Here is a 12,961-nt window from a genome sequence, read left to right on the forward strand (position 1 = left end):
TGTTTTTATCAGACTGTTTTATTGTCTTTATCAAGTTTATCTTATTGTGTTTCTTACTGTGTAGTTTTATAGATTTTATAGATTTTATTCCACATTTAGCGCCCTGAGGTGTTATTATTTATTGTTTGTGTTATTTGTTTGTTTGCATGTTACTGTGTTTTATGTTCACAAGCTTCTCCAAACAAAGTGCCCCTAGCGGGATTAATGAAGTTGTTTGTATTGTAATGTATTGTATTGTAACTCAGGAAGGGGAAGCAGGGCTCGACTCAGGCTGTGTTCAGCCAGGGACGGGAACTGTTGACCCGGACTGGGGATGTTGTCGGGCGATGGAGGGAACACTTTGAGGAGTTCCTGGGCCCAGCTGGCACGTCCTCATTGGAGGAGGTGGAGTCTGGAGACTCAGGGGAGGCCCTGCCCATGTCCCTGGCAGAGTTCTCTGAGGTGGTTGGGGGGGCTCCTCAGTGGCAGGGCGCCGGGTGTGGATGGTATTCACCCTGGGATGCTGGGGGCGCTGAACGTTGTTGGGCTGTCTTGGCTGACACACTTCTTCAGTTTCATGTGGCGGTCGGGAGCAGTGCCTGTGGAGTGGCGGACTGGGGTGGTGGTTCCCATGTTTGGGGAGGGGGACCAGAGGGTGTGCTCCGGTTCTTGGGGCATCGCATTGCTCAGCCTCCCTGGGAGAGTCTACTCTAGGATGCTGGAAAGGAGGCTCCGACCGACTGTCGAACATTGGATCCAGGAAGAACAATACGGATTCCGTCCTGGCCATGGAACAACAGACCAACTCTATACCTTTGCGGAAGTGCTGAGGGAGGCATGGGAGTTTGACCAGCCAGTCTACATGTGTTTTGTGGACTTGGAGAAGGCTTACGACCATGTACCCCGGGGCACTCTGTGGGGGGTACTGCTGAAGTATGGGGTACCAGGGCAGTTGCTACAAGCCATCCAGTCCTTGTATAACCAAAGTGAGAGCTGTGTCCGTGTTCTCGGCACAAAATCAAACATGTTTTTGGTGGGTGTCAGATTCCGCCAAGGTTGTTCCTTGTTTCCGATTCTGTTTGTGATATTCATGAACAGGATCTCAAGGCGCAGCCAAGTTGAGGAGTGTGTCCATTTTGGGAACCTCAGAATTGCATCCGATGTGGTTTTGTTGGTTTCATCAGAACGCGACCTCCAGCGTGCACTGGGGCAGTTTGCAGCTGAGTGTGAAATGGCTGGGATGAGAGTCAGCACCTCCATATCTGAGCCCATGGTTCTCTACTGGAAAGGGTGGATTGCTCCCTCCGGGTTGGGGATGAGTTGTTGCCTCAAGTGAAGGAGTTCAAGTATCTTGGGGTCTTATTCATGAGTGAGGGTAGGATGGAGTAGGAGATTGGTGCAGCATCAGTAGTAATGCGGGCATTGTACTGGACTGTTGTGGTGAAATGGGAGCTGAGCCGGGGGGCAAAGCTCTCAACTTGCCAGTCAATCTTCATCCCAACCCTCACCTATGGTCATAAGCTTTGGATAGTGACCGAAAGGGTGAGATTGCCGATACAAGCAGCTGAAATGAGTTTCCTCCGTAGGGTCTGGGCTCAGCCTTAGCGATAGGGTGAGGAGATCAGACATCCGGAGGGAGCTCGGAGTAGAGCCACTGCTCCTTTGTGTTTAAAAGAGCCAGTTGAGCTGGTTTGGGCATCTGATTAGGATGCCTCCTGGGTGCCCTCCTTTGGAGGTTTTCTGGGCACGTCCAACTGGGGGGAGACCCTCGGGTAGACCCAGAACTTGCTGGAGGGACTACATGTCCAATCTGACCTGGGAATGCCTTGGGATTCCCCAGGAGGAGCTGGAGGGCATTGCTGGCAAGAGGGACACCTGGAGTCCCTCTTACTTAGTTAAGTACTTAGCTTGCTGCCACCGCGACCCAACCCTGGAGAAGCAGCTGATGATGAGATGAGATGAGCCAAGCAATTACTGATTTTATGACACATGATTTCAAAAGAAGACCAAAAATATCTCCACCTAGTGATCAATTGAAAGAAAGGGGGGCTGCAATGTGATGTCCATGGCAGAACTTTTAACTTATACTCAATCTGAGCTCCATGTAATGGCTACCACACTTTTTGTAACAGTTAAGTACATGTTGATGTTATGCTATTGTGTGTCCAACTGTATCCGTGATTTTCATAAATTAGTTACAGAGTTACTTCTTAGTTTTATGGGGTGTCTCACCGTATTTTCAACCTCTGGCCCCCCATCCTCCTGTACAGGGTTTCGGTCGTTATATAGACAGATCAGGTCAAGCAGGTCATATGTGATTTCCTTAGAGAGTGCCATCCCTGAGATTTGGGCAAGAGACAAGACTTTAGTATGAAACAGGTCATCCGACAAAAAGTTTATTGTAGTTGACTTTGCCCAGTGTGTGTGCATGTGTGTTTATATTCCTACCAGCTTGCAGTAGCTGATCATACATATCAACAGCAGCTGTAACTTTCCTCAAGCTGATTCTCTCTTTCAGTGCCGCCTCACTCACCTCCTCAATAACCAACGCCACGGTCTCAGGCATAAGACACTATGAACACAAACACACACATAAAAGTGATGAGACAAATGAATACTAATAAGAGAATGGTGATTTTTCAAGTGAATTTTTCCATTTAGTGTCAAAGGATTGAGGGGGAAAAAAACGGAACCTAGCTGATTGAGTCTTTTAAAACAAAGAACATGTTTAAATGCAGAGGTGTAAAAAGCAGGTCCAGAAAGTAAATGTCCAAACCGTGGATTTGCTCCAACCATGTTACTTAAACAGCTGATTTCATTAACTAGTTTTCCCTACCTAGTTGAGGAGTGCTGTTGACTAGAATCTGCTGGTGTAGTGCATGAGTGGAGCAAATACATGGCTTGGACTTTTACTTTCTGGACCTGGTTTTTACACCTCTGTTTAAATGTGAATTTTACATTTATTTGTGTTTGATTTTGACTTTTACACCCCTGCCTGGAAAAGGTATGCTTACATCTCTGTTTTTGAAGACTAAAGGACAACAAAAAAGGTAAACTGTGAAATAAGTGTACCTGAAATTTGTAAAAATCCATCCCAGACTGGAGCGTTCATGCACATCCATGTCGTGTTACATGGCACGCTACAACAGGTGTTCACTTTTTGTGCATTTTATCTGAACACAGATAGGAGTGGAAAGCCACTGCTCTGTGGTCTAGTAACCATTCTCCAGTCTAACTTGAAGGTGTGTGTGTGTGTGTGTGTGTGTGTGTGTGTGTGTGTGTGTGTGTGTGTGTGTGTGTGTGTGTGTGTGACTCACTGGAATGTGTGGTTCGGCAAAGTCTTTGGTGAAGAACTTCGGAAAGTTATTGACAAAGTATTTGGCAGCAGCTCTGCCAGACTCTTGAGAGAGCGAGTATAGTTTCTACAGAGCAGAACAAGAATTGAATGGTCAGATAAAAATCTCATAATGAAAAACAAGACTTACATTACAGCAACAATTACAGAGACTATTCACATATAACAATCTAGAAGGGCATGAGGCACCTGCACGAAGTATTGATGATGTAAACTATTACTGTTCTTCCTGTCTGATCTCAACCATATTTTATTATCCTTTTTTGTTGTGTTGAAAGACAGACAGGTAGACAAAGAAAGAAAGACAGAAAGTTGATGCTTTGTGAGTATGACATACAAACTCAGCCGAGGTCTTAGGAGAGAGGTAAGGGTCATCCTGAAACTGGTAGTTATACGCTGTGGGGTCCTAGAAAGCAGAAGACAGGAGTTTAGAACACAGACAGAAAGAAACACACCCACACCCACACACACGCACACGTGCGCACGCACACACACACACACACACACCGAAAGCTCTGAAAGAGCACTCACTCTATTAACAGTAGAAGCCAAAGCCTGAAGCACAGCCTCCTTGCTCCTGTTGAATAAGTGAATGAGACATATAATCTATTCTTCAAACAAAATGAATAAAGTCATAGTGGTGTTTCTTCAATTTGTTTTTTTGTCATTATCAAACATCATCCCTTCTGAAAAGCAATAATGACTATCTACATGTGCTCAAAAGCTTGTCCATGTTTCACAGCTATGTACAAAAAAATGACAAAGATATGTTCACATGTTCTGTAGTATAAATCTGTGGCCAACAAGTGTGGATGTATGATGCATTACGATCTCATATGTATATGATATCCATACCATGTTTTCTTCCTGGGAATGACTATAGTCTCTGCTGACTCTGTAATGGAATTAAAGAAACAGGAGTGATTCCGTAGTTATGGACATGATGGGTACAAGTGATACTGTGCCTATGATGAAGTCAAAGATAGAGCCAGACAGATGATGATTTTCTTTTCTCAATTTAAGAGAAAATGATGATGGGCAGTTAAATTCTTGATTTTTAATTAAAATTTGTCCCAGGGTCTTTTAAAAAACCCCACTTCTTCCACCGGTTTACCTTTTGTAACTGAAGCAGTTTGTTGTTGCAAACATGGACTCCAACCAAAATTCCTGAAAAATCAGAATCAGAATCAGAATACTTTATTCATCCTCAAGGGGAAATTGGGTAAAAAATAAGTATAGAAGACTGAAGGCAACTGAGTTAGAGTTTTAACAGTGACGTGACCACCATGTATCGTATAACTCTCTCAATTGATGCATTTTGCCATTCCAATACCATAATTTACGATTCGTTATCAACTTTCACAGCTCAAGTAGTTCAGTGCCTAATGCTGAGTTCCATGGCCTACTGTCAAGATTCATAAAACCGCAACTTCCGTATGATCTGAGTCACTGTTGACAACAGCATGGGTGTGCCTAATGAGGTTTCTATTGATACCGTGCCAAAGAGGATGCACATTTTACAACAATTAAGTGTCCTTTTATTATGAATCCTATGCATTTTGACAGGATGGCCTTACATGGTCTAACATACCACCCACACTTTAAGCAGTAACGTGCAATCTCAGCTAAGCATTACACCAAGAATGCAATCTGAGTGACTAAAGATGCACCTTTACAATCTAACTTTACAATTTTCCATGACCTCCTTAACATTTCAGAACCAGAATCACGTTTATTGGCCATGTAGGTTTAGACTACATGGAATTTGACTCCAGTTTCATGGCTCTCTCAGTGTACTTAACATAGAATAACAACGCTACAACAATCTTCAGGTGTATGCACAAGGATTTACTTATACAGGTGAAATAAGAGGTGGTAAAGTGCAATGGTGCAGAGAATGTATCAGAGATGCTGAAATTGATGTTAGCAGGTGACTTACACACATTCCTGGGGCAGATCGACATGACAGAGCATACCAGTATACGTACAATGTTCAGCATATACAAAATTCCAGGATATTTGATCAACGCAATCATTTTCCAGAAAACTATTCTATACATTTGCAGCGTTTCGCGGATGGTTGGGCGCCTATCTGAGCATGGAGCAATTGATATTGGCCGTTGTATGTGTGCAGTCGTAGCGTCATGCCATGACCTGTGTGATGATGCTAGCTGTCAGTCTGAAGACTAGCAAACGCACATAACAAACAGCAAATACATTAAAACGCCGAGTTTACGCATATTAAATCCGACTATAAACGCGATAAATGTATTACCTGTGATTCCTCGACTGTTTGCAGTTATTTAACAGAAACCAACTGTTTTTGCTCACGTAATGCCCCAGGCGCCTCCCGGACGCCGCCATGTTGGAAACAACCGCAAAGGCCTCTGGGAGGGAGAAACCATTTACCGCTAGCTAAAATGACGAGGGGGAATTGTTTTACTAGGAATTACGGCACTTATCGTGTGTTTAAAACGCACTGATTGTTAAATTGTACTGTTTTCAACGAATTTAAGGGGAACATATCGAAAATCGATGCGTTATTGTTTTAAGATGAATTTGTGTTTTCCCCCTTGGAGTTCACAGCAATAGTTCGACCCGAAAAGAGGGCACCGGGAAGCACATGTTTTCGCCCTGTGTGTTGCTCGCACGTTGAAATGCGTTAGCTGCGTTAATTTGTTGTAATTTGTGCCGTTCTCCGAAATGATTTTTGAAAAGGAAGTGCCATGGAGGCGGATAGAGGGCATGTCATTTGGCTTGTACTCTAACGTGGAGTTGAGGTGAGAAATGGCCAGATGGGGTGTTAGCTAAATGCTATAACTTGCGTCCCGAAACATGTCAACGCTCAGCTAACCCAACTGAACGCACACCAACGCATCTTGGGTCCAGTCACACTTGGTCTCTGAGGACATGTGTGGAGATGGCATATTGCTCTTAATCAGTAGCCTTATAATTCACGTTTTCCTAAATTACCGTAGGAGGGTGTTAGTTTCTCTTATTGTGTTCTCCTTTTTCCTTTATACAAAAAAAGTCATCTCTGCAGTGTTTTAGTAGCATTACATCGTTATATCTTTCAGAAGGCGAGCTCCTAAACTGATCGTCTAAGACTCATTGTTTCTCAAGCCAGTCCTCAAGGAACCCCTATCCTGCAGATTTTCATTGTAACCCTGCATAGGCAGCCCTGCTTGTACTTACTCGACCAATCATCTCGCAGCACTTAATTATGCAAGGTGTGCAACGTCTGACAAAATTCATTGCTGATTGGTTGAATAACTACAAACAGGTACCTATTCAGGGTTGCAAAGAAAATATGCAGGATAGGGGTTCCTTGAGGACTGGGTTGAGAAACACTGATCTAAGTGGTGACAGTCTCACCGGGTTTCTCCTCTGAGATAATAGACTGGTGACATTTGGCAGAAAATGTTCTTAGTTCACTGTTGCTTTATTAGAAGATATCTGGACGTGCCCCCCATGCATTTTATATTTTAGTGTGAAGCTGACATTTAAAACCTACTACCTCCATTAAACTGACCCTGTGAACTAAAATGTTAAAAAAAAACCTTACTTTTTAAAACAGCCTATGGCTAAGTTCTTGGTGTGTGTGTGTGTGTGTGTGTGTGTGTGTGTGTGTGTGTGTGTGTGTGTGTGTGTGTGTGTTGTATATTTTGCCATCTACTCATATTTTTGGAATGTGTGTGTGTGTGTGTGTGTGTGTGGTGTTAGTGTGTGTGTGTGTTAGTTAGTGTAGATAGCGGGACCGAAAACTAAAGCACTTATGATCCTAATTCTTTTTGGAGGTGGTAGGTATTGTCTCAGAGAGTAAGGGAAAAATCCCAGAAAATTAAAATTATGCACAATTATGCATAAATATGCAAAATATGCATTTTTCTAAAAATGGCTAAAAACCACTTTTCTCGGCATTTCAGATGATTCTGAGCACTGATTTTTTTTCACCTATGTAAAAAAAAATTTCTGGGACAGAAACGTTTTGGCATTATGCAAAATATATGCATTTTTGCAAAAATGAACTTATGATCCTAATTTTTTTTGGAGGTGGTAGGTATTGTTCCAGAGAGGACCAGAAAAATAGCAGAAAATTAAAATAATTATGCATAATTATGCAAAATATGCATTTTCTAAAAATGGCTAAAAACCACTTTTCTCGGCATTTCAGATGATTCTGAGCATTTGTGAGGAGGGAGTTGGAGTGTGGGGGGGTTTAGGGGCAGGGGAAGGCGGTTAGCTGGCAGGATGAAGAGGAGGGAGATTTAGACAGATGGATAACCAAACCGCTACATTGTAGCAGGGTTCTTCTAGTTTTTATATATTCTGCTCCAATTGTTGTTACTTTTAATTAATCAGTTTTATGACACTTTTCTTTATTTTACTAACTCAGTTTTAAACTTATCTATACTTTCGTAAAATTTGTCTGTATTTTTTTTTGTGACCTGACCATTGGGTGTTTTTGGTTTTTTTGCCAGGGGGGGGTTATTGTTGTGTGAAGCACAGTGTGTTACATTTGTTTGTATGAAAAGTGCTGTACGAATAAAGTTTGATTGATTGATCGTATTTTGCCAAATTAACCACTGGATACATAGAGGTGACAGTTGCTGTTATTCTTAAGTCATCCAACATTTAGTTGATCACAGAGCTTATCCGCAGTACTTAAATATATAGAGGGATACTAATAATAAGTAAGCTCTGAAGCGGACTCAACTCTTTCATTTTGTCTTCTGTGTCTTTATCACCTATCCAGGAAGTTGAGTGTGAAGGCGATCACGAACCACAGATTCATCGATGGTGTTGGGAATGTTGCTCCTAATGGGCTGTACGATTTGGCTCTTGGACCTGCTGACAACAAAGAGGTTAAAAAATATATATACATATTTTCCTTACTTTGAGTCCAGCTGTTGCCCTTAACGGTCATGTCATGACATAATGCTACTTTATATTTCTCAGTTTCTGTTGCATTTCCAAATGCATCTCACCCTGTGTTCAAAGCTGAAGAGGAAAGGGGCTCGTGAGCTGACCCGTTTGGAAATCTGTTCACACTAATTAAATATTCCTGATCACCTTAAAAAATTCAGTGCATTGAGTGACATGCTATGCTATGACATTGCAAAGCATATCATGCCTTAGCCAGGTGAGCAGTGATTGCCAGTTAAGCCAGAAAGTTAACTTTTCCTTCAGGGCAAAAGCTGTGGCTCTTTCCTTAGTTCTCCATCCTCCAAAATGCCCCTTTGTAGCTCTGAGCTTCCTCCCTTGTTTTTTTTTTTGTTTGTTTTTTTTTTTTTTAATAAGTGGTTAAGGTAACATTGGCATGCCACTCGGGGAAGGAATGGATGACACTTGCAAAATGCGTTCATCAGGAGTTAGCCTCGGGAGTTAGTTTGGTAGAAAGAAAAGCAGAATAAATAGATTGATAACATCAATACATTATGTTTAGATGATTTATCTCGCTGCATGCACAGCAAGCGCACAAAGTACATTTAGAATTTACGTTTCTTTTTGATTTTTTTTTCCTCACCAATTCTATCCGGCCAATAATCCCACTCTTCCGAGCTTTCCTGATTGCTGCTCCACCCCCCGCTGCCGATCCGGGGAGGGCTGCAGATTACCACATGTCTCCTGTGATACATGGGAGTCACCAGCCGCTTCTTTTCACCTGACAGTGAGGAGTTTCACCAGGTGTACAGTGCAAGGATCAAGCTGTTCCCCCCAGTCCCCCCTCCCCCTTGAACAGGCGCCCCGACTGATCAGAGGAGGCGCTAGTGCAGCGACCAGGACACATACCCACGTCCAGCTTCCCACCCGCAGACACGGCCAGTTATGTCTATAGGAACGCTCTACCAAGCCAGTGGTAACACGGGGATTCGAACCGGAGATCCCTGTGTTGGTAGTCAACGGAATAGACCACTACGCTACCCAGACGCCGCAGATTTTACATGTGTTATGCTAATAACTGCATATGTGTTTCGGTCACAATTTACACCCCAATTAAATGTCAGTAGTCCAATACCACACAGTTTTCAGTTCAATAACAGAGTCATGCACTTCTACACTAGTAAAAAGCACAGATGTAATGACTTATTGACACCGTGATATTTAAAAGAAATTAATACCATAAAAAATATTCCAATTTATTGGATTTACACTTATAAACTCAAAGACAGCTGGCATATTTTAAGTGAAGTACTTAGTGAGCAAATGAAATAAAGTTGGCGCTATAATTATGCTAATCATGGCTTTAAGATTTGTCTATTCTCACCAATTACTTGCATTCAGGAATTCAACATGATACACATCAATTCAAACATCCAAACAGCCTTTAATCACTTACTGGGTGAATATCATTATGAAAATATCTATTTCTGCTTTCTAGGTGTGTTCGACCTGCTGTCAGGACTTCAACCAATGTCCCGGACACTTTGGACATATAGACTTACCACTACCTGTATTCAACCCAATGTTCTTTGACGTAAGTGTGTGCTGTACGTGTGTGCCTGCACACACTTGCAGCCTGTTTGCAACTCCTGACACCGTGATACACACACTCATTTGAACACGCATTTGTCGTTAATGCATAAACTGAGAATGACTCACCTTTTCACTCCTCCCTACCCCTCTCCTCTTCCTTACGCTTGTCCTTCATCCACTACCTTCTCTTCGTCCTTTCCCTAATTCTCACCCCCCCCCCACACACACACACACAATTGCCACCTCTTCCTGCTCTCACCCTTATGTCTTTCATCTGCTTTCCCCATCAGAAACTCTTTCTGTTGGTGAGAAGCTCATGTCTGCTGTGTCATATGTTGACGTGTCCCAGATCTGCCATCCACCTGCTGCTGAGTCAGCTCAAATTACTGGACCATGGATTATTACAGGAGGTCTACGAAGCGGAACAAGTCCTCTATCAGGTGCCCTGAGAATATGCAAAAGTAATTCATAGGGAAATGAAGATGCATTTTGGGGGGGGGGGGGTGGAAGGTGGGTATAGAGGGAAGTTGAAGTTGCTTTTAACAGTCTTCTCTGCTGCTCCTCATGATAAAGAGAATGTTTTCTCATTTAGAGTGGTCACAGTGTTAAACCCTAATTGACAAACAGAACCTGCATAGGTTTGATGCTTCTGGCAGCCCAGTGGTTGGTGCTGTTGCCTCACAGCAAGATGGTCCTGGGTTCGAACTCTGGGGTTGTCCAACCTTGGGGGTCATTCCAGGTCGTCCTCTGTGTGGAGTTTGCATGTTCTCCCCATGTCTGTGGTGGGTTTTCTCCCGGTGTTGCGGTTTCCCCCACCATCAAAAAGACATGCATCCATCCATCCATTATCCAAATCACTTATCCTGCTCTCAGGGTCGCAGGGATGCTGGAGCCTATCCCAGTAGTCATTGGGCGGCAGGCAGGGAGACACCCTGGACAGGCCGCCAGTCCATCACAGGAGCACTAAAGACATGCATGTTGGGGTTAATACTCCTGTCTGTGCCCTTGGCCGAGGCATGGCAAGACGAACTGGAGTTGGTACCCGGGTGCTGCACGGCAGCTGCCCACTGCTGCTCACTACACAACTAGGATGGGTTAAATGCAATTTCCCTACGGGGATTAACAGAGTATATCAAAATCAAAATTTTAAAAAAGTCAAAATTCCCTGATTCAAATGCTCACCTGGTGAATAGAGGCTTTCCAGAGGGTGTATCAGTATGCGTGATTGGATGACATAAACAGTCATTTAGAGAATGCCAGCATCACGCAAAAGTGAATAGATTTGTTTTGGCAAAGGTGATCCAGACGCAATTAAATGTTGTCTTTCAGCATGGGTGACAAGCTAATTAATGTTATCCTCCATTCACACCACTGTATAAAATCACCAGAAGTTCATTCTTTCTCTAGAAAGCCCATCAGCCTGACTATCCCGGAAGCTTTTCAGTTGCCAACTACTTTGTCAGCTGAGTAAAGTGGACCGAAGCTCAACTTTAGGCAGTCATTGATCTTGAACAGCTTATCAGACTTATTCTTCTGCTGTTTCTTCAAAGTCTCATGCACCGTCCATGACTTCTCAGAAGTGGTCAACCCATCAGTAGGGATGGGTACCGAAACACCCTGTATTAAACAGGCACCGGTGCTGAATTATTAAAGACCATAGTATTGATGAGCTCTGATGTTAACAGTTCTGCTGCCAGTGTTGGAGATATTAAGAAAATAAATGTCCTATTTATTTTGGCTACATAAAAGTTATCTACATAAAAGTTAAGAAGAAGAAGAAGAAGAAGAAGAAGAAGAAGAAGAAGAAGAAGAAGAAGAAGAAGGAGATTGGCAGACTCCACAAGAATATGTGGAACAGGAGAGGTGTCACCGAGGAGGCAAAAAAATAAAGTGGATCGTGCCATAGTTCTCACCGCACTGCTTTACGGCTGCAAAACATGGACAGTTTACAAACGCCATGCAAAAACACTAAACCACTTTCACACCACATGCGTCAGAAAACTTCTTGGCATAAAGTGGTATGACAAGACCCCTGACACAGAGGTCCTCACTCATTCAAGACTGCCGAGTATACACACCATTCTCATGCATTCACAGCTTCGTTGGGCGGGCCACATAGTTCGCATGCCAGACCACCGGCTCCCAAAGAAACCGTTATATGGCAAACTCAAGCAAGGCCAGCGCTCCCATGGTGGTCACAAAAAGTGCCTCAAAGACACCTTGAAGGTTTTGTTCAAAGCCTTCACCATCAACTATGACCAGAAAGCTCTAAATAGAGGAGAGTGGCGTGCAGCTGTCCGAAATGGTGCAAACACACGTGAGGCTGCCAGGATCGCTGCGGCAGAGAGCCGCAGGCAGGCCAGGAAAGACCATGCCAGCAACCCTCCAGCTACTCCCACTGTCCCATGCCCACACTGCCAAAGAACATTCAGGGCACAGATTGGACTAACCAGCCATCTTCGCACCCACAGAAATCGACCCCTACAAGACGACCAGGTGGTCCTCGTCGCTGCGACGGACGAACAACAACATCATCACATCTCACCAACTCTTGTTTCTAATTTGCAGCGCACACACACACACACACAGCCTGCTCTTAGTGACAATGGCAGGGAGAGACCTAAACAGTCAAAAGTTTGGTTATAAGTGGAGTCCAGGTAGCCTGGCGGTCTATTCCGTTGCCTACCAACACGAGGATCGCTGGTTCGAATTCCCGTGTTATCTCCAGCTTGGTCGGGCGTCCCTACAAACACAACTGGCCGCATCTGCGAGTGGGAAGCCGGATGTGAGTATGTGTCCTGGTCACTGCATTAGTGCCTCCTCTGGTCGATCGGGGTGCCTGTTCAGGAGGGCGGGAGGGGGAACTGAGGGGAATAGCATAATCCTCCCACACGTTACGTCCTCCTGGTGAAACTCCTCACTGTCAGGTGAAGAGCAGTGGCTGGTGACTCCACATGTATCGGAGGAGGCATGTGGTAGTCTGCAGCCCTCCCCGGATCGGCAGAAGGGGTGGAGCAGCGACCGGGGATGGCTCGGAAGAGTGGGGTAATTGGACGGATACAACTGAGGAGAAAAAGGGGGGAAATTTAAAAAAAAAAAAGAAACATGCATAGGTATATAATTATGTGTCTGTGTTTGTGTCTGTGCCAA

The 12,961-nt window shown here is 43.9% G+C and overlaps 2 protein-coding genes across 2 annotated transcripts in view; one reads left to right on the forward strand and one right to left on the reverse strand.

Annotated features, from left to right (window-relative positions):
* ptcd3 (pentatricopeptide repeat domain 3) overlaps positions 1-5,704 on the reverse strand; it is a 29,337-nt gene extending 23,633 nt beyond the window's left edge. The window contains exons 1-8 of the mRNA XM_056287153.1: positions 5,610-5,704; positions 4,449-4,501; positions 4,190-4,229; positions 3,866-3,911; positions 3,672-3,740; positions 3,297-3,401; positions 2,428-2,551; positions 2,212-2,318 (exon numbers count right to left, since the gene is read on the reverse strand). Coding sequence (XP_056143128.1) covers positions 2,212-2,318; positions 2,428-2,551; positions 3,297-3,401; positions 3,672-3,740; positions 3,866-3,911; positions 4,190-4,229; positions 4,449-4,501; positions 5,610-5,698 — 633 coding nt within the window. The 5' untranslated portion in view covers positions 5,699-5,704. The remainder of the gene's footprint in view (positions 1-2,211; positions 2,319-2,427; positions 2,552-3,296; positions 3,402-3,671; positions 3,741-3,865; positions 3,912-4,189; positions 4,230-4,448; positions 4,502-5,609) is intronic.
* A 276-nt stretch (positions 5,705-5,980) lies between these two features.
* polr1a (RNA polymerase I subunit A) overlaps positions 5,981-12,961 on the forward strand; it is a 56,902-nt gene continuing 49,921 nt past the window's right edge. The window contains exons 1-4 of the mRNA XM_056282748.1: positions 5,981-6,114; positions 8,091-8,199; positions 9,717-9,812; positions 10,102-10,251. Coding sequence (XP_056138723.1) covers positions 6,038-6,114; positions 8,091-8,199; positions 9,717-9,812; positions 10,102-10,251 — 432 coding nt within the window. The 5' untranslated portion in view covers positions 5,981-6,037. The remainder of the gene's footprint in view (positions 6,115-8,090; positions 8,200-9,716; positions 9,813-10,101; positions 10,252-12,961) is intronic.

This window comes from Lampris incognitus, chromosome 1 (assembly GCF_029633865.1).
Source record: "Lampris incognitus isolate fLamInc1 chromosome 1, fLamInc1.hap2, whole genome shotgun sequence".
NCBI lineage: Eukaryota > Metazoa > Chordata > Actinopteri > Lampriformes > Lampridae > Lampris > Lampris incognitus.